The sequence below is a fragment of the Sciurus carolinensis genome, chromosome 1 (genome assembly GCF_902686445.1).
Source record: "Sciurus carolinensis chromosome 1, mSciCar1.2, whole genome shotgun sequence".
NCBI classification, from domain to species: domain Eukaryota; kingdom Metazoa; phylum Chordata; class Mammalia; order Rodentia; family Sciuridae; genus Sciurus; species Sciurus carolinensis.
The window spans coordinates 41,976,138-41,998,446 of NC_062213.1; the positions used below are offsets into that span (position 1 = coordinate 41,976,138).

The 22,309-nt window shown below is 38.8% G+C and overlaps 1 protein-coding gene across 1 annotated transcript; it reads left to right on the forward strand.

Moving 5' to 3' along the window:
• The first annotated feature begins 3,944 nt into the window (after nucleotides 1–3,944).
• LOC124960250 (cytochrome b-c1 complex subunit 7) lies at nucleotides 3,945–7,998 on the forward strand. Its single transcript, XM_047518950.1, has 4 exons — nucleotides 3,945–4,028; nucleotides 5,966–6,037; nucleotides 6,941–7,107; nucleotides 7,790–7,998. Exons 1-4 carry the CDS (start codon nucleotides 4,010–4,012, stop codon nucleotides 7,865–7,867), a joined length of 336 nt encoding a protein of 111 aa, XP_047374906.1. The 5' UTR covers nucleotides 3,945–4,009; the 3' UTR covers nucleotides 7,868–7,998.
• The last annotated feature ends 14,311 nt before the right edge of the window (nucleotides 7,999–22,309 follow it).

A 22,309-nucleotide genomic window follows, 5' to 3' on the forward strand; every position in this document is an offset into this window, starting at 1 on the left:
TGCCTGTAGTTGACTACTAAAATTCAGGAAAGGGAAAGGGACAGGGAGGAAAGTTTGAAGAGAAGTAGGGACAATAAGACTAACAGTCATAATAAAGTGACTTACTTCCAGGAAGCAGATTTATAGCATGAATACCCTCACCACGTATGTTATCCTGGGCAAGTGATTTCATCTCTGAGCTTTGCTTCTATATTTGTAACTGACTATCTGCCTTAGGATCACCAGATTGAGTAGACTTAATATCGGTGGTGCCCAATGAACCATACCTATTATTTACACTCTTTTTTAAAAAAAATATTTGTCAATAGATCTTTTATTTTATTTATTTATATGCAGTGCTGAGGCTCAATCCCAGGGCCTCACACGTGCCAGGCAAGTGTTCTACCACTGGGCCACAACTCCAGCAGTGTTATTTACACTCTTGAGAAGTTCCTTCTCGTTATAACTGAGCCAATGAGATTTGGCCCATGGGACATTATCAAGTAGATTCTTGATAAGCATTTGGACATTGAGATTTGTCTTCTTGGAACCCTGAGCTATTATTTAAAGAGATCTAGTCATTCTACTAGAGAAGCTAGTTGGAAAGAAAAAAGAGATGCCTAGCCAAACCCGTTGGTCCACCCATGCCAACCAAATGCCAGATGTGTGAGGCAGCTATTTCAGTGAGTATTCCAGCCTTAACTATAGCTGGATTCAGAAATGGGAGAAATTGATTTAAAGCCACCAACTTTGGGGGTGATATGCACAAGGGTTTGTAGTATGCCTGATGTCCTGAAAGAAATGAGAAAGTTAATTTGTAATTGGTCAGAGTCAGGTATAATGTCCTTCCTGTTAAAGATATTTTATTCATTCATTCAATAGACATCTGAGGTCCTAGGACACAGTGGCAAAGATGACATACATGTGTGCTTTCAGAGAATTCTTCAATGGATGAGGTCAATAAACAGGAATCAATGAAGAATGTACTGCTGGGAGACAGCACGGAACAATCTTGCCTGGTCTTCCTACACCATAGAACTTCATTTTGCCTTTTGAACAACCCACTCATAACAGATTAGGTTAGCTGAGCTACACAAATGAACCCTCCTAAAATCCCAAGTGATTTAAAACCATACACATTTCTCATACATGTCTCTTGGGATCACAAAGGCTACGTTCCATGTTGTTTTAGTTATACAGGTCAATGTATCCCAGATGTCTCCACTAGGACTCTATGACTGAAGAGTTGCCAATCTATGTATGGGGAAAGGCATTTTGCAAATTTGACACATCATACATAAGGGAGTATAACTTCTCATTCTTCTGGTTGTACATGATGTAGAATCACACCAGTTGTGTAATCATTATGTGTACATGGGGTAGTAATGTCCAGTTCATTCTATCCTTCCTACCCCCATGTCCTCTCCCCTCCCTTCACTCCCTTCTGCCTAATGCAAAGTACCTCTGTTTTTCCCTAGCTCCCCCTTATTGTGAATTAGTGTTAGCATCATTATATTATAGAAAACATTTGGCCTTTGTTTTTTGGGATTGGCTTATTTCACTTAGCATGATAATTCACTTATTGACAAATGCCATAATTTCATTCTTCAAGGCTGAGTAATATTCCATTGTGTATACATACCACATTTCCTTTATCCATTCATCTGCTGAAGGACATCTAGGATTGTTCCATAGTTTGGCTATTGTAAATGGAGCTGCTATAAACACTGATGTGGCTGCATCACTGTAGTATGCTGACTTTAAGCCCTTTAGGTATAAACCAAGAAGTGGGATAGCTGGGTCAAATAGTGGTTCTAGTCCAAGTTTTCTGAGGAATCTCCATACTGCTTTCCATAACGGTTGCACCAATTTGCAGTCCCACCAGCAACGTCTGAGTGTACCTCTTTTCCCATATTTTTGCCAACATTTATTGTTGCTTGTATTCCTACTAACTACCATTCTGACTGGAATGAGAGGAAATCTTAAGAGTAGTTTTAATTTGCATTTCTGTAATTGCTAGAGATGTTGAACATTTTTTCATATATTTGTTGATCGATTGTATTTCTTCTGTGAATTATCTATTCAGTTCCTTAGCTCAGTGCCTTCTTTAAAAAATATTTTTTTAGTTGTTGATGGACCTTTATTTATTTACATGTGGTGTTGAGAATCGAACCCAGCGTCTCACACATGCTAGGGAAGTGCTCTACCACACCCCCAGTCCCCTAGTGCCTAACTTTTAAAAGGACAAAGAAGTGTAATCCCTACCCTATATCAGGAGATATTCAACCTAAAATAACTTTTGAATCAGCAATACTACCAGGCTCCAGGCTTAATGCCTAGAGGAACTGAATTATGTGACAATCCTGGGTATCTGATCCCTTTACATAGGTCTTTCTTCTCTGGCCACTTCCACCCTGTAACCAGCTGCTACTTAAAGGATAAAGAAGAGTTTATGGACTACCTCTCCCTTTGTAAAACAATGTGCCAGTGTACAAATTATTGCATTTCTTCATATCTTTCAGACTTAACCCTTGCTCATGTAGGCTGGAAGTGGCCATTCATTAGTTTTTAGGGCTGCATAGAGGACAAAGTCAAAGGAAGAAATTATGGCAGCAGAGACAGAAGAAGAAAGAAGGCAACATAACTAAAATTGGTTTGTGACTAAGATCATTAAATAACACTTCAAATTTACAAAACCAAGTTCTAAATTGTCCCAGGCCTCAGCTTAGAACTGAAAGAAAAAACAAAAAAGTAAGGTATTATTTGGTAATGGTGGAAGCACACCAGTAACTTATCAGTCATGCTAATGCCATCAATTGTTTTCTGTCCCTAGATTTTTATGCCTCAGACTTTACATGTTGAGCTTAGAACTTCAAAGTGGAAAAAAATCTATGTACTTACTCTTTTATATATGGAAAATCTACAATATCTCTTAGATTTAATATTTTTGAAACTTTTTGAGATGCTGGGGATTAAATTCAGGGGCACTCCACCACTGAGCTGCATTTCAAGCCCTTTTGTATTTTGAGACAGGGTCTTGCAAAGTTTTCCAGGCCAGCCTTAAACGCTCAATCTTCAGCCTCCCAAATTGCTGGAATTACAGATGACCACCACCAGGCCTGGTGATAGTTTAAAACTTTTTGACCCAACATGTCATTAAAAATGGTTTGATGTAGAACTTCGGCTGGAGAAACTGAAGACCAGAGAGGTTTGGTTCTCTATGAGATTAGTAGTGTATCTCTTATGGCTCTAGAATTAAGGAGGCTTGGATTTGTATCTGGATTCTCAGATTTTCGAAGAATCTGGATTCGTAGTGGTGTCAAAGAGGACAAACTATTCAATCTTTCTGAATCTCACCTTCCTCTCTCTACAAAGAAAATAATCATAGTACTTACATCATAAATTAAGAATTGAATGAGGATTCAGTCCTCCATTTCTGTAGGTTTCACATATGTGGATATGAGTCCACTCATATGTGATGAGTCCATCAAAAATATATGAAAAACACTGCATCTGTATTGAATATGTACAGACTTTTCTTGTCATCATTCCCTAAATAATACAGTATCACAACTGTTTACATAGATTTACATTGTGCTAAATATTAAAAGTAATCCAGAGATGTCATAAAGAACACAGAAGATGCACTACTTTTATAAGAAACTTTAACATCAAGGATATCCTCTGGGCTGGTGGACCCAACCCCCCAACCCATGTGGATATATCTGAAAAACATTACCCAAGTTCTTACAGCTAGTAAGTAACCGAACCTGCACTAAAGCCAGGTCTTCTAACTCCTCGCCTAGTGTTCTCATGGCACAAATCTTGGAACAGCATGCAAAATGCCCACTCTACTCCATTGACCTCATCCATTTAGGGAGGTACAGCAGATGCCTAACGCGGGCTGTCGGAGCTGCGCCTGCGCGGATGTCCTCCCTTGACTCGCGTCGTGACGTAAGGCGCCTGCGCACCGCGACCGGCGCGTCCTCTAGGACGTACCCAGAAGGCAACGCTTCGCTCCCGGGTCAAAATGGCGACCAGGCCTGCTGGTAAGTTACGGGGGTAGTTTCTGGTGGGCACTGCGGTGCTCAGCCTTATTTTCGCAGCGACTTTCTCTTTTTCTGATCTCCCAAAATGGCCAGGTTTGCGACGTAAGGGAAAGTGGCGGCTCCCGTTCAGCGGGCTTCCCTTTTCCAGGTCTGGCTGGCCTGAGGGTTGAGATGACCTGCTGCTCCGAAGGTGCCAGTGGTGACTCTCACTTCCCTGAGCGCCAGCTGCCGCTGCTCGGCGTCCTTCCCCTCAGCCCTTGGAAAGTTCAAGGACGCAAAGAGATAATTAATGGGTGTCAGCCAAAGTGAACCGAGTGCTTACTAAATGAGCCAAGTTCTGTCAATTGCATTGGCTCGATAAATTCTACCACTTGAGGTTTCTTTCATGCCTGGTAACAGACAATGGTTATTGGAGGAAATGGAATTGGAGCCCTTGTTCCGCCCCTCGAGCTTCTCCCTGGGAAATAGAGGTAGCTGAGCAACGTTTACAGTGAGGCTTCAGTTTAACCTTGGTTTATCTGCAATGTGAGCTTATCTGAAGGTTTGGAGAAGCCTGTGTGTGTTGTAGGAATTGGAACAAACACATTTATTATAGAGTACATTGCAGAAATTTTCGGAACATTTAAAGTAACCTCATGGTGTTTTTTATTCTCATTTTTCTTTTTGCTAATCTCTGCCCTTTGACGGTATAAATTGGAAGTTTGTAAAATATTGGACCCTTTCTTCATATCCCCAACAATTATGAAACCATTAATGAAAGATTGCCAGATAAATCTGTTAACCTAAATGACATTGAGCTTTTAGGGAATGGAGAAGACATATAAGAATTTATTAATTAATTAATCTAACATATTTGGGGCATTCTGTGGTGTGTTTGGGAACCATATATACCTAATATTAGTAGCTAACTCTGGCTCTGGGTGAGATCACTTCTGTAGGCCTGCTTCTTTTTATTTCTTCCTGAAAGTGATATTATACATAACTCTTAATTTCCAAGGAGATTTGTTAATGCCATGTTATCCATAATGTACTAAGGAGTCAGGGCGTGATGGGGTTATAGTGAAAGGAGAGTTTGCATTTCTTCCTTGGTAAGAGGCTAGCCCTAGAAAAAAAAAATTCAAAAGAAAGTTTAAACTTGTTCTAACTTCCTATCTGTACCATATCTCTTTGTGTATATCAGGAACAGTCATGTCTTTAGCCCCTACTGGATTATCTCAATGAGGCTCAGCTTTATTCCCCCAAGAGTTTTAACATTACTTATTTTTTTTTCAAATATTCATTCTCTTGAGGAAAGTTAGCTGCTTGGAAAGAGGAAATGGGTTTCTTTTTCTAATCCATATTAATGTTTAAATTACTAACTTATGGTACTAAAAATCCTTCTAGAAATATATATATATATTTTTAAAAAGGATAGCCAAGTCAAATAATGGTAATGTTGACTAAAAATTTTAGCAGATGAGTCTTTAGACCTGTCGCTCTATTCTGAAATATCACCCTTATTTTCATACTGTTTTCTTTGAAAAGACAAATTTATAGTTATTCCTGTAATATATTTTGTAACTAACAATGATAGAAATCTTTCAAGTTCGTTTCCTGTCTCCCACTCCTTCAATTCTAGTGGTAGCAGGTGGACATAAGGACCCTGCATGTTGTATTTAAGCTGGAGTGGCAATAATATACCTATGGATCATATGTACACTTGTGTATGAGCTCACCCTTTTCTCCCATGACTTGCTACATAATTTTTTACCCAAAGTTACTTTTGTTCATAAAAAAATAAGCAGTTTTTATTGAAAATGTATAGAATATAAGTTTTTGAAAGGAAATTCCTTCTTATATTTGTAAGAAGGTAACTATAGGAGTGTACTGACTGTTTATCTAACACTGTGTTCATGGAGTGTAAGTGAACTGGAGCAACTAACTGTGATAATTACTAGTTGCAGCATCAGGCCGGTGGCTGGATGGTGTTCGAAAATGGTATTATAATGCTGCAGGATTCAATAAACTCGGTGAGTATTTGTGTGATCTTCTGTTTTCTTTGTTTTCCTCCTCTTTTTCTGAGAATAGTGTTTTTATATGATGTATTATGGTTGCAAAAACACTTTTGTTTCTGTGTACATCAGAAAATTTTAAAATTAGACCACACTTCTTTGTTTTTTATTCTTTTTGAGAGAAGAGGGTTGAAATCCTCTAAAAATGTTTGAGATGGAAACAATTTATGGTTGCAGAACAATTTTCCTTATGTTCTCCCTTATGTGAACATTAAATCAAAACATTTTTTCCAAATATTAAAATTGAATCACATCTTAAAATGTGACATGACATTTTTAAAAAAATCTTTTTAGTTGTAGATGGACACAGTACCTTTATTTTTATGTGGTGCTGAGGATTGAACCCAGTGCCTCACATGTGCTAGGCAAGTGCTATACCACTGAGCTACAACCCCAACCCCCATGACATTTTTTTGAACTTTATAATTTGCTATGAACTTCATCTTTTGCTGTTGAAGCTAATGGAAAGCATTATTGGATGTTACTAGGTCTTTGGTTCACTGACATTTTAAGATTCTTGATCTCTGATTTGAAGTATAAGAAAGTAGAGATGTGGTTTATAGATAGGTGTTCAAGGACAAGCTAAACATTTGAAATATTTTGGAATTGGATTAGATGAAATATGCAATTTGTGATGGTGATCATAAGAGGCCCATATATTGTTTCAAGAAATAGCTCATTATATTTGAGATGCTTTAGGTTTTAAAACATCATACCTGGTGATTTAAACTCTTGATATTTCAACCTGTCTTAAGCTATAAGTCATACAGATATTGTACTCTTAAAAAAAAAAGAAGAAAAAGAAAAATCACTACTTTTTGAAGTGCATATTTTATCTAACCCTTTTATTTTCTATCATAGGGTTAATGCGAGATGATACAATATATGAGGATGAAGATGTAAAAGAAGCCATAAGAAGGCTTCCCGAGAACCTTTATAATGACAGGATGTTTCGCATTAAGAGAGCCCTGGACCTGACCATGAGGCAACAGATCTTGCCTAAAGAACAGTGGACAAAATATGAGGAGGTAGAACAACTTTTGTATGTCTGACATTGTTGGCTTTTAAGAATGGAATATTAGAAACAAAAGAAGCACATTCATTTGTGTAGACTTTAGAAATCTCAAAGTTGTACCAAATAAATATTCTTTTAATAGCCTGGGTAAGTTAATAAGGAAAGCATAGGCTCCATTTTAGAGAAAGGTACATTGAGACTAGAGGTGAAGTGATTTCCAGAATCACTAAATAGGTCTTAATATAGAAAGTCAGAAATAGAATCTTTAGTCTTCTGCTTCCCAGGCCATTTCTCTCCCTCTATAGTTGGCTTCCTACTCAAAAACATTTTGGTGTTCATACGAAGGCCACAGAATGGTCCTCTGATGCCCAGGAAGGATTTGTGAAGCATAGCCTCACCCTTTGATCTGCACTAAAACCAGACAAAACCCTATGGACACTGATTTCTTTTTCTTCCCTGATGGACTTCCCTCTCATAATCTATGAAAGCAGCTTATTGTAGTGTCTTTTTGGGGTTTTGCATTTTAAAAAGTATCTAGTTCTTAATCTGGTTGAGATTATACTTTCTTAATATAACAGTACATGTGTTTTAGAGATAAAAGGTAATTAATTTTGATGTTTAAGACCAATTAAGTGTTTGAGATATATCAGTATGTCATGGTAGAATATAATATTTTTCTTTTATTTATTCTTTAGGATAAATTCTATCTTGAACCGTATCTTAAAGAGGTTATTCGGGAAAGAAAAGAACGAGAAGAATGGGAAAAGAAGTAATCATGTAATTGAAATCTGTGGATATAATTGTCCTCATAGATTTCTATGAAGTTGGTTAAACTTGAAACATACAATTTAAAAATTATTTCGTCTGCATATATATTATTTTAAATAAATGTCTATCATAAGCATTGTTGGAGTTTTTGACTTCTAAATCTTAGCCTGATAAGTCCTGAATTCACTTATCTGTCAAAATTCTTTCCAGACCTTTAAGATATTTTAAGTCAGTGTTCAACTGCTTCTTGGAAATCAGAGAGGCCACTTGAATCTTTCCCTCATTGTTTGGATAACCTCTTAGTTTTCTGAAGGATATAACTTTCTACCAAGCAGAATCACCCCCATTAGATGACCTTTGTTGACTGCAAGATACTTGGGAGCTGCATCAAGACCTTACTTGGCAGATATGGGATGGGGCAAGAAGCAAGAGCACTCATGCAGAATGACTTTCAGCTTCAGAAGAGACTGAATGAAAAAAGGGAGACAAACAGCTTCTTAAACCCCTGCTTTCCAAGTAGATTTATTTTGTATCTTTCTATTAGAAATTGATTGTGTATACACCTCAATATGAGTATATCTATATGTGCCCTTGTGATGATAACGTAGGTTAGAAAACCAAAATAGATAACTATAAAAATATGCAAATGCAAAAAAAAATTGTTATAAAGTATATTGTAAGATTTGGGTACTAGTTCATTTAAAAGTTTTAAGATTGTAGGCTAATTTTTAAAATATACATTAGAATCATTCATTGTCCTCATTTCCATCCCTAAATTCTGAAATGCTTTTTTCGGAGGTGAGAGCATGGAAACCATAGTGAGCCAGGCAGGAATAGTAGGACCTGTGGTGCTTGGTGTTCCATGCCACTGCTGTGTGAGGGAAGATATACCATGAAGGACAAGACAACAGGGTGAGAAATAAATTTTGTGTTATGTTTAAAATTCATAAAATGTGCTGGCATATTTGGTTTTTTTCACATAAAGAGTTTTGTTTGAAAGACATTTTTGACCTTTGCAACATGATCATAAAGAGCAATTTAAAAGTTGTGCTAAAATATTGGAAAGCCTTGTTAAATTCTATAAGAGGGCTGGGATGTAGCTCCACAGTAGAGCATTTGCCTGGCATGTGCGAGGCCCTTGGTTTGACCCCCAGTACTGGAAACACATTTTTTTCCTTAGGAGACTCCGATATTCAGACTGTATTTTGAAATACATAATTCTGAAAATCGTTCTTGTTGATTCTCTTTATTCTGACTTAGATCCTCATTTGATAATAATTTTGCTCATGGTAAAAGCTATTCTTATAATCATTAATTTTTAAGTTCTTTTAACATGTAAAGTAAGACTAAGGGAAACACTGAAAGAATCAGTTGACCAAGGTTGAGGTCTGTCATGAACAGGGGCTTCTAGGTTATCCACCTGCTCAAAATGTGACAGAACAATAGAGCAGCCTCTGACTGGGAGAGTTCCTCCTAAAGCCAATTGTGCTTATTCTATATTGCTTGATTACTTTTTTTGGGGGGGGTGGGGGGGGTGGGGTCAGTGGTACCAGGGATTAAACCCAAGGTATGCAACCACTCATCTTTATCCCTAGTCCTTTTTATTTTGAGACAGGGTCTCGCTAAGTTGCTGAGACTGGCTTTGAACTGTTGATCCTCCTGCCTCAGCCTCCCAAGTCACTGGGAATTACCTTCATCTAAATGAGCAACAAGTTCCCAGTGACTCAGGAGGCCAAGGTCAGGATTGCAAGTTTGAGGCCAGACTCAGCAATTTATCAGGTCTTAAGCAACTTAACAAGACACTGTCTCAAAATAAAATTGTTAAGAAGGGTGTGGGGATGGGGAAATAGTGGTTAAGCAGCCCTGGGTTCAATCTCTGCCCTCCTGCCAAAAAAAGACTGTGTTATCAAAGATGTCCTGTTAAAAATCATTGTAGGAGTGTCTGAAACAGGCCTGTTATTCTGAAGACAGAATAGGAGAGCTGATTGTGGATCAGACCACACAGGCCTCAGTGCATTCAAGTTAACGTGTAACTTCAGGATTATGCTTTAACCTCTTTATACCTGTTTCCTCTGCTCTAAAATGGGGTTCATGATACAACCTATTTTATAGGACTTTTGTGAAAATTAATTCACTATGTTATATGTCAAGCATTTAGAACAATTTGGTACACTGTAGGTGCTGTGTAAGGGTTCACTTCTTTTTGTGAATGGATGGAGAATAAAATATTTGAAAAAACAGACTATCATTAAGTCTCACTTTTCATCCATCTATTCCCCTTGAATGTCTGACTTCCTTGAATGAAGTACCCATTAACTGAGATGAGAAGAGGAGGAATTGGATCTGTATGACAGCTTCAATTAGACAAAGCCTGGCTAAGACTTTACTGCCTGCACCTGTTTTGTTTTTCAGATTGACAGTATTTCAAACTTCCAATACATCACATCCTGCTAATTTGCTTTGTACAGTTTAACATGTTAGATACCTTATGTTGTCCAAAGTTTGACATAGGTCTAGGTTTTGAATGTATATCTTTCCTAGACCTTGAAGGAAAATAGGTTCATTTACTCAGAAGTGTCTATGTTCTATTTTTCTATTTTACTGTACTTTCAGTTCCATCCCAAACCAGATAGTTGGCTGATGTTCACTGTCGTAGTGCACTTCCTAGTAATACTTCAACCTTCATGTTGCCAAGGTGTAGAAAGCAGAGAAAGACATGTTGGGGCCTCATATCCCAAATGCTGACCTTGTTCCTAATTGCATGTTGCCTGGAAATATTTGATAACATCCCTGAACTAAGTTCTTGTGGCCTAAATATTTATGTGATTCTCTATGTATGGTACAAAAATGTTAACTAAAAAAATCTTCATTTACAGCACCTGTGCTTTTTTTTTAAATGCTGGAATCTTAATAAATTGTGAAGTGTAAATTGTAGTAATAATCTCATGTAGCTTTTTAAGTGATCACTTTTATTTTTAATTCTTTTTTCTTTTGGTACTGAGCAATTGAACCCAGGGGTGCTTAACCACTGAGCCACATCCCCTGCCCTTTTTATATATTTTTTTAGAGACAGGGTCTCACTAAGTTGCTTAGAACCTCGCTAAGTTGCTGAAGCTGGCTTTAAACTCCCAATCCTCCTGCCTCAGCCTCAACAGCAGGTGGGACTACAGGCATGCACCACCAGACCCAGCCCATAAGGGCTCCCTGTTAAAGCATTAACTTTGCATAACTTCTGGCTTTCTAAGAGATCCAAAAATAAAAGCTTGGGCAGAGCCCTCAGCTCCTATAGCTATAATAATCCTGCCAAATTCAAATTGAGATGTTTTTAAAATATAGACATCCTCTGTGCAGCTTTGAAGTAATTAACTGAAGTACTTGGAATTTAAAGGTTAGGTGAATGTAAAAACTGTCATAATCAAATCTTTGACAGCCTAGTGGATAAAAAGCAGATGGGTTTACCTGTATGGAGGAGCGCGCACTTTAGGAACTACAGCATCAGAGAGGAATACAGTTACAAGGTGAACAAGGTGAATGAAACCTCTTCAAGTTGCGGGAGCCCCTTTGTCAGAACAAGGACTGAAATTCTGCCACTAGGTGGTGGTGTACTACAACTTTACCACTTGAGGTACACCACACTGGAAGATTTATCCATTTTGTATCCTACCAACTCCCTCCCCTTCATTTTTCATGATGACAACACCTTAGAGGTTTATGGCCACCAGGAGAATTTACTACTAAGCTATATACTGATGTAATGAAATCTAATATATGCTGTGCAATGAATTATGAGATGTTATTTAGTTTCAGGATTTTACTACTTAAATCAGTTATGACCATATTTTCTTTTATATGATTGCTCACTCTTTAAAAATACCATATGACTGTATAAGGAACACCTAATAAAGTCTGTATATGTTAAAATATAAATTTTAAAATTTATTTGCCATAATTTTTAAATTCTGGTTTTATGAGTGTTCATATTAAAAGCCGTAACTTGTTAGAATCTAAGATCTCAGATGGGATGGTGCCTCTAAGTTATATTTTGCTAAGAACTTTTATTGTGTGTATTAGCAATTGAACAGGAAGAACTGAATTATTTACAAGATAATTAATTTTTAGCCTAAATGTCCAAAGAATCTGTTGATATTTGAGTGGTTTTGTACAAACTACTTAAATAGTCATTCTGAATTCTGACTAAACCTCCTACAGTAGAAAGAATGTTTTATTTGTTTAACTTTGTATTTTAATACATTTGCCTATTTTTGCATAAATGCCATAAATGTGATTTAAAAATAAACCCCTGTGAAACTTCTGGTAATGATATTCAATTGAATCATTGTTCTTTTAGTATTCTAATTATATTAAGGAAAATTTTATACATATCTATGAAAACTGAATTTACAAGCCAAACCCCAAATGATAATTACTTGTTTTAGAAGAGTCAGCTTTCTTTCTTATGCACGCATTAAGATGTGGTTTCCCATTAAACTAGAAACTAAGATCTGAGACCAGCAATTTGACAAGGTCGTTAACCTTTATAGTTGGGATTCTTCAGCTATGAAATGGGCAGTTTGACTGCAAAGTCTTTAAGACTCATTTCAGCACTAAACCTCTGGGACTTAGTTCTGTACTTCATCATTAGAATTAACTAATACTGATTAAGTACCAGCTTTGTACCAGGCATTTGTTCCTACTTTGTCCCTTTTCATCTTCCCTGCAAACTTCTGGCATAATTATTGTTAAATGATTGTAAGGAAGAAAAAATTTGTGCTTTGAAAGTTCATGTCTTTCTATTTCAGTATATAATTTTAAGGGGTTTGGGGGAAGAGAGTGTATGCTTTTATGTACCAGGCTAGTCAGAAGCTAGGTGTAAGACAGGGCTTCTCAAACTCAGCACTATTGACATTTCAGGCTGGATAACTCTTTGTCATGGAGAATTGTCCTGTACATTGTAGAACATTTAACATCTTTGGCTTCTATACACTAGATAATGGTACCCCCTCCCCACTTCTCCTAGTTGTTAAAAAAAAAATTAAAAAATTTAAAAAAATGTTTCTGGATATTGCCAAATGTCCCCTGGGGGAATGGAATTGTCCTCAATTGAAAACCACCAGTGCTGGGAATGCAAAGAGAGAAAGAAAGATGGGGAAGACAAATAGGTAATTAAATAAATGTGTAAACAAATATGTAGATTATATGTAATAATTAGATGCTGGGTGTTCTAGAAACATGGAGAAGGGAAACTAACCCTGGGGTCGGGGATCAGGGAAGACCATCTGACAAGTGATTCCAGAGGAGTGAGCAAAGTTAGCCAAGAAGGAGGCAAAGGGCTTTCCTAGAAGAGAAAGATGAACAGAAAAACTTTCAGGCACGTAAGTATAAGTTTGGCATCGATGGAGTGATGTCAGCTGGAGATATGTGGGAGATGAAACATGAAAGGTAGATGCCATATTGAGCTGCTTGGACCTCACTCTTGAGAAGCAAAGTGAATAGATTGAAGGAAGTGGAGATGTTCATGCTCTTTGCCTATATGTCTACTTCTATTTTCACAAGTTTTCCCTTATTTGTTTGGTTTTCCTCTTAGCCCCACTTTTCCCTCAAATTTGGGTCAGTCCTTATCTACTTGTGTGAGGCCTTTATATATTTAGACAGTACTCCTTTCACTTAAATTTGCTGAAATGATAATATTTCGTTATTTGAACTTTATTTTTATTTTTTTTTAATGTCTTTTCAACTTTGTTCATGGTGGTTTTCGTCAAATGAAAGTTTCCCATTTTCATGTGGTACAAACTATCAATCTTCTCCTCTGTGGTTTTGTCTTAAAGGTCTTGCTTTGAGGAGGCCTCCCTTTACTCCAGGGTTATATAAATATCCAGTGAGGTTTTCATTCATTCCTTTTAGCTGTAAGAAGTAAAGCCATAAATCTTAATTCCCTATGGAATTTAAGTGTATGGTGTGAGTAGAATATATTTTCTCAATAGATAACAGGAGATCCAAGGCTAGATGATCAATTAGTTGTACAGGGGAATGGACCTTACAAAGGGAGGTATGAAAGGGATCTGCTGAGGGGGATGCAGGATGGTAATCAGCACCTTCTGTGAGTTTGTCATCCTATAAGATTTTTTGCTGTGCTGGATATTCCAGACCCACCCTGTCCTTCTCCATCCTGCTGCACACGCCAGGAGGCTGCCCCATATGGACTACATCAATAGACACCCTTTCCCTCTGACTCTGGCTTGAACTTGGCCAGCAGTAGAGTCACCTGTAGGAAAGGGCAGATGAGAGAGAATGGGGTATTTCTTCCCCAGCCTACCTCCTGCTTGGTCATGGACTGGCACTGGTCACACTCCTCTGCAGAAAGTGACTGCTCCTCCCATGCTCCACCCTCCCTTTCAAAGGGAGGCTCTCCCTATCAAAATTGGCTCTACTTGAGCTTGCTTGCCCCTGATGTTCCTTAGTTGCCAGACTAGGTGTGCTTTCTTTCCCTGCCAAGACCCTGGCTCATAGACCTGGCTCCACCTGAGAGTAGTCGGGTTGTCCCATGGAAGCACCAAATGCTGCCACTTAGAACAGGTTTGGGATCCATCCCTGAGAAACCTTATACACTTGCTTCTCTGAGGTTGGCTAACTTGTGCCCCTGAGTCAGTCTCCAGGAGACCACACAAGTTCCCATTACAGGGAGTGGCCTTCCAAAACCTGTTTCCTACCACCCCCACCTCTGCCTCTACCCATGACAGATCTGCTTCCAATCAGAGACTTACTTTCCTACATAATTTAATGCAGGTAAATGCCAGTGCTAAAAAGATGCCATATGATAGAAAACAGAAGTTTCTCCCATCCTGACATATTGCTGTGCTCTCTTTCCAAACTCTTTCCTCCTGTTTAACTCCCTCATCCCCGAACGCACTGACAAATTCTGCCTCTAAACTTTGTTCCTCCTGTTCCTGATCCCCTGGGATGCTGCTGAGTGGGTGACACTCATAACCCTCACCATTCTCTCTGCTTTACTTTAAGGCAAACACTAAGTTCTTACCTGCTCAGAGCAGCTCTCTCTGATCTCCAGACACCTGACATTTCTGTTTTCTTTGGCTTTCTGAAGTACTTATTGCTTCAAACAATCATGTTACTCAATAATAATGAATCCTATTTACCTACTTGTTATGGCTTAGTTCTGGAAGTTCCCCCAAAGGCTCATGTGGGGTAGGGAGGGAAGGAAATCAGGAGAAGTACCAGGTGGGTGGAGGGAAGTCTCCCTGGGGACTTAGTCCCCAATGCACCAATGTTCACAGGTGGGACTTTGGGGAAGTAATTGGATCATGAGGGCTCTGACCTCACCAGTAGATTAGATAATTGGGTGGCATTAATGGGAGGTGGTGGAACCTGTAGGTGGTGGGGTCTAACCGGAGGAAGTAGATCATTTGGAGTGGGCCCGGGAAGACTTTACCTTGTCTCCTTCCCCTCCCTGCCTCTGCTTTCTGCAGATATGAGCTGAGAAGCTCTGTTCCACCATGTCTTCTCCACCATCATGCTGTGCCTCACCACAGGCCCTCAGCCTTGGAGCCAGCTGACCTTGCACTGAGACCTCTGAAACTGCAAGCCAGAATAAGTCTTTCCTTCTTTAGGATGCTTCCCTCAGGTGTCGTTGCTGCAATGGAAAGCTAACATGTTAGGGTTCTCTGGTGCCTTTCATGGTCTCAGGTGTTCCTTCTTGAGATGAGTACCAGTACCTTTGTTTGACAGAGGAAAGGCGTGAAGCGACTGGTGTAAGATCACAGTTAGCAAGTGAGCAAAGCGAAGTCTGAATTGTCTGCCTTGATATTGTTATGCTGTCCTCTATTTAAGATGTACAACATGATGTTTTGATACACATATAATCTTGAAATTGTTGCAACAGTCGAGGAAATTAAAATACCATCACTACACATAGTTAATTCTTTGTACATGTGGTAAGAGCACCTAACATCTCTCTTAGCAAATCTTCAGTATATATGCAATGTAATTAACCATAATCCTCATGCTGTACATCAGATCTCTAGACTTATGCATAACTTGCAAGTTTGTACCCTTGACATACTTCTGATTTCCTTCTCTGCACACCCCTGGCAACTACCATTCTACTCTCCATTCCTTTGTGTTTGTTTTTTTTGTTTTGTTTTGTTTTGTTTTGTTTTTTGTTTTTTGTTTTTTTACATTCTTCATATAAGTGAGATTATGCAGTATTTTTTTTTCTGTATCTGGTATTTCACTCAGCATAATGTCCTCCAGGTTCATTCATATTGTTGCAAATGACAGTTACCTTGTTTTTTATAAAGACTGAATAATATTCTGTCACATATATACATCACAATTTATTTATCCATTCATCTATCACCAGACACTTCACTTGTTTCTATAACTTGGCTATATGAACGAAGCTACAATAATGAGGTAGTGATTTATTTTCCTTTGGGTGTATACCCAGCAACAGAATTGTTGGATTATATGACAGTTCTACTTTTAATTTATTGAGGAGCCTCCATAGTGTTTTCCATAATGGCTGCACCAATTACATTCCCACTAACAGTGTACAGAGTTACCTTTTCTCCTCGCTTTCACCAACATTTGTTATCTCTTATCTTTTTCATGATAGCCATTCTAACATATAAGAGGTGATATCTCATTTTAGTTCTGATTTGCATATCCCTGATGATTAGGGATTTCGGACACTTTTTCATACACTGTTGGCCACTTGTATGTCTTCTTTGGTAAGGTGTCTATTCAGGTTCTTGTTTTTTAATTGCCTTTTTTTAGGGTTATTTTTAATGTTATTTTTTCAATACATGCTGTTCACACTTATCATTACATTTACAGATTCAATTTCAGTTTGTATTCATCTTTTGCATATACTTTACCTAAACTCTATCCATTAAATGAAATCTTGAGTTTTAAAAGTAGTGTGAGTAGTGTACTTTTTCTCTGAGGGGATGACATTTGAACTATGCCTTGAATATTGGAGAGAAGCCACCATTGGAAACCACCCTGGTTCTCAAGCAGGTCTGTACAGAGAATTACCTAGGGAGCTTAAAAACAAATGAGAAATCAAACCCAAAATAATCTGATGCCTGAGTACACTCTGAGATTCTGAATTAATTGGTTCAGGATGCAGCCCAAGATACAGATGGCTTTAATGTGTAATTAAGACTAAGAAACATTGATCTAGGAGAAAACACTCCCAGTGAGTGCAAAGACCTATGATAGAAATGTCCTGGGGTGGTTGATGAAAAGCTTATGGAGAAGGTCACTGTGCTGAATCCAAATGGAGGAGGGGAAGTATAGACCTTGGGGTCAGAAAGGTAGGTACTATTCATATGCAACTGGAAGTCTGGAGAATTTTGAGCAGTGAAATATGATTATAAAGCAAGTAGCATTTATAAAACTACCTCATTCTTTTTAAGGAATGTATACCCCTCTGGATTATGGATGTACTATAATTTATTCAACCACTTGCCTGTTGATTGACATTTGGCTTGCTTCCAACCCAGTGCTCTCACAAATGGAGCTGCAGTGAATATCCTTGTGCACTTGTGCTTTTGAATTTTTGTGGGATAGAATCCAAAGGTTTAAAAAATTTAGATAGGGAACATGGTTAGTGGAAAGGAGAGAAAATCATTTAAGATTCCCCATCATGCCAAGGAGAGAGATCTCTTAAGCTCAAGTATCTTGAATGAGTATTCCACATCAGCCTGGGTCAAGCCAGGTTTAGCAGACCATCAAGATTTTGCAACCCGCCACTGGAGTGTCCTACAATAACACCAAAGTGTGAGAAAGATGGTCACACCCACAGTTACTGAAATGAACATTTCATTTCCCTTTAGGTTTTTAAACTGATCACATTTGTGCTGCTTTCAGTTCCATCCAAGTTTAGCTAACATATTGTATGTTTAGTCAGCTGTTTAAAATCCTATCATAAATCAGAACAGAATTTTCCTTGTAGAGAAATGTACTTTTAAAAAAATAATTTCCATTGTTTAAAGAAAAGGAGACTAATAATGAATGCTTCTGTATCTATTCAAAGGTTTGTTTTCTTAATTCATTTCCAATATTTTGCACATGTTGGCATACAAATAAGTTTTGATTTGTTCATGCAACTAATATGTATTCATACATGGTACTTAGTGCTGGGATCCCAAGCTGAATCCCATTCAGTGCTTGACCTTACTGAACTGTCAGTGCTGGAGAGGAGAGAGGCCAGTAAGCAGAGAATCACAACTCAGGCAGAGAGGGCTTCTTGGGAAGCAGGGGATGGTGTGGGAGCGCATAGGAGGGCCACCTAACCTACACTTGGCTGGAGGTTAGAGGTGAGTAACGTTCTGTGCATACTAAACAACTGAAACTGACTTTTGCTCTTCATTTCTTTGTGACTAAGACAGTTGTAAACTCTTCAGTTCTCATCATTTTTTTACTTATGAACAGCACACTGCTGGTGGGACTGCAAATCAGTGCAACCACTCTGGAAAGTAATATGGAGATTCCTCAGAAAACTTGGAATGGAACCACCATCTGACCCATTTTTTTCCACCTAAAGGACTTAAAATCAGCATACTATAGTGACATGGCCACATCAATATTTATAGCAGCTCATTCACAATAGCTAAACTAAGGAACCAACTAAGTGCCCTTCAACAGATGAATGGATAAAGCAAATGTGGTATATACGCAATGGAATATTACTCAGCCTTAAAGAAGAATGAAATTATGGCATTTGACAGTAAATGGATGGAACTGGAGGATATCATGCTAAATGAAATAAGCCAATTCTAAAAAACCAAAGGCTGAATGTTCTCTTTGACATATGGATGCTAACACACAATAAGGTGGGGAAGGGAAGAATAGAAATTCATTGCATTAGACAAAGGGGAATGAAGGGAAGGGAGGAGGGATAGGAATAGGAAAAACAGTAGAATGAATCGGATGTAACTTTCGTATGTTCATATTTGAAAAAACGACCAGTGTAACTCCACAGCATGTAAAACCACAAGAATGGGAAGTTCTACTCCATGTATGTATGATGTCAAAATACACTTTACTCTCAAGTATATTGGAAAAGAATAAATAAAAAATCTTAAAAACCTGGTACTAAAGCAACACATCAGATGCCTTTTATACATGGAAGCACACCCTACTGCAAATTGGTTGAGAAGGTGAGGAACACGGGTAACCACTTGCTGGAGCGTGCTTCTGGGATTAGATGGCAGCTTATGTCTTTCTCTTACTCAAATATTTGCAGCACCAGGTAATAACAAATGGATGGACCAAGAGAAGGAGCAGTTATTTTGGGGGGAAAAGTACATTTTTCTTTTTTATTCCTCCAAATTTCTTTTCTTTCTAATCCCCACTGATATAAGATTTTATTAACCATCTTGACTCTTGAGTTCTAGATACAATACTTAGCTGTCTGACGCATGTTTAATCTTTTAACTATTGAAACTGTTATCTGAAGATCAGGAAAAAAAAGTAAGAAAACAGAATTGCCAGTGAACAACTGTTTCAAATTATGACTTGGTTGACTTAAAAAGCAAAATATCAACATTAGACATTAACACTTCAACTTGGAACTTGGTCTTAGGACTTGATGGAATTTATAACCTCAGTTCCATAACTCAATTATTCTAAGAGAAAAAGGTGAATGGACTTTGGTTCAGAGACATAAGACAGGGGTTTGAAAATAGAATTGGTGGAAATAGTTATTTAAATATAAAGATATTCTTTTTTAAAAGAATCTCTATTTTAAGAAACATTTTTTTAAATCTAGGCATTGCACCTCAGTTAAACAAAAATAGAAATATAATATTTTTAGGTTTCTCTCTGGTACTTTAGAAAATCTCTAAATTAGTCTCAATCTAAGATTATCTGTACTATGGGACCATTTGTCTGCAGAACTGGGTATTTAACTCAGGAACTTGCAAACACTAGGCAAGTACTCTACCCTGAGTTTTATCTCTAGACCTTTTAAAGTTTTATTTTGAGACAGGCCTCACTAAGTTGCCTATGGCCTCCCTAAATTGTCCAGGCTAGCCTCAAATTTTCAGTCCTCCTGCTTCAGCATCCTGAGTCACTGGGATTATAGGTGTGCACCATCAGACCTGGCTCACTCTGGAACTTTTACTTTGACAGTAATTACAAACTGTGGTCACCTCTGCTGTGAGTTAACGGAAGTCGCTTAGTCTAATCAGACTCTAAAGACACTGTGAAGTATGGACATGCTTGCCTTTTCAGGAAAAAGATACAGACAAATCGTGGCTATATAAAGGAGTGGAATAGTCTGGATTCCAAAATTCTAGCAGAGTACTGCTACCCTTCAGGCAAGGACACGGGTGAGATGGTCATGGACAAAAAAAAAAAAAAAAAAACCCATCCACCCTAGTGACACAGTGACATTAGATTAGCCATTTGGGAATGAGGTGGGGAATAATTAAAGTGTCCTGTTGTATAAGGTTTAGAGGTGCCAAGTGGTGAGAGGGAGCACTCCCTGGGCTTGGTGCAGGCCTGGCAGTCTCTCTCTCTGTCTGTCTGTCTGTCTCTCCTTCCCTCCTCTTCTCTCTGTGCATAGATATTTTTTAATGGTGTTGGCAAAGCCTTATAAAATGGCATCTGCTTTAGATTGAATATTTTTGTACCCCTCAAATTCATATGTGGAAACCGTAATGCCCAATGTCATGGTATTTGGAGGTAGGACTTTTGGGAGGTATTAGGTCCTGGGTCCTCATGATAAATTAGCATTTATGAGAAGAGACACAAGAGACTTGCTTCCTCTCCCTACTCTCCATCACGTGAAGGAAGAGACGATAGTTGACTATAAACCAGAAAGAGGGTCCTTACCAAACCCTGGGTCTGCTGGCGCCTTGATCTTGAACTTAAGCTCCTCCAGAACAGTGAGAAATACCTGTTTTCTGTTTATGGTGTTCCGTTACAGTTAGGACTGAAGAATCCAGCACCTGATAGAACTTTTGGCTTTGTTGTGATCAGCAAACTGTTTATCTTCTAGTCCACAAACTGAATTCAAGCTGCGTGTCTTTGATGGGTCCCGAGATGGACACATAACTCCACTCAGCACTGGTGTCTCCACCCACTTGCACCAAGCAGCTGGGCCTCTCTCCCTTCTCTGTCATCAGGATTCGCCAAGGACAGTGCCATGTTAAGTACCCTCTCGGTCCTTTCTGATGGGTTGGTTGGTTGTCATGCTGGCACATAAAGACCTGTATTCCTGGAAGGACCTGGTCCGAGGAACTAATGAGGCCGATGTCCTCTCCTGTGTGTGTTCTTCCAGGCAGCCTTTACTTGCTGCCCTTCGACCATGGGAATGGGTATTTGTGGGGGAGGGTGGTGATCAGAGTTGACCAGGTTGCTTGGCCACTCACATACCTTTACTTAGGACAGACTGGACTGTGTGAGGGTGGGTAGGGAGCTCTGAAGTCAGATTTCCCAGGTTCAAATCCCAGCTCTGCTTTTTATCAGCTATGTGACTTTAGGCCAATTACTTAGTCTCTCTGTGCCTCTGTCCCCTCATCTATAAAAACTAGGATGATGAGATCACTCATTTCCTAAGATGTTGTAGTTGAGCAGGCCTCCCCACAAAGCAGGGCCTGACACTTAGTAAGTAATCCATTGTGATTTCAGACTGTGACACAGAACTCAACATTCACCTTGATCTTCAAATTTGCAGAACTAAAACAGTTCCCTTCAGATTTTATTAATTCTTTTCTACATGAAGGGAGCAATGGTGGAAGGAAATGGTCTGTTTTGTCCACTGTGGGACAGGCAGCTACAAGGAAGTATGACCTGGAGGGTAATACTGAGCAAGTGGACCTGGGTCCCAGGAAGTCCATGGCTGACCTCTGGGAGGGACAGTGAGGCCCCAGCTTCCTCCCACTTCCCCAGACGTCCCACCCTTCCAGGGGCATGTCTGCCCATGACTAGCTGATGGTCAGAGACAGGAGAGGGCCTAGGGTCCATTGTATTGCTTATTAACAACTATGAAGCACAGCACCCTTCTAGCCTAACATACCACCTGCCGTCTCCTCCCCCACGTGACCACTGACACCCACTGGTCAACAAAGCTTTGCTTGTGTGTTGGATTGTTAAGGGGGGAAAGTCCTAGATTTGTGCACTGGTAAAGAAAAAATTATCTGGCCCAAATCTTTGCCTCCCGTTGTCAACAGCAGATCAGTGGCTTCCCAAGTTTCCCGACCACAGAAAGTCGAGCTTCCCAGCTGTAGCTTTCTGGGTAAGGTGAGACTGACCTCAGAGTTTTGTATTTATCATTAGATTTTGCCAAACAAACCAGCTTAATGAAAAACATGGAATTGAGACGTCTTCACAGGGCCAAAGCCTGAACAGAAACTTGGCATTCAGCATCCATTTGTTTCTGAAATACCTCTCTTGTCCTCTCCCTCTTCTGTCCCTTGAGT

Coding starts and splice junctions, on each gene's coding strand:
- LOC124960250 (XM_047518950.1), top strand. Junction 6,038..6,940: donor TGCAGGATTCAATAAACTCG/GTGAGTATTTGT, acceptor TTTCTATCATAG/GGTTAATGCGAGATGATACA. Junction 7,108..7,789: donor AGTGGACAAAATATGAGGAG/GTAGAACAACTT, acceptor TTTATTCTTTAG/GATAAATTCTATCTTGAACC.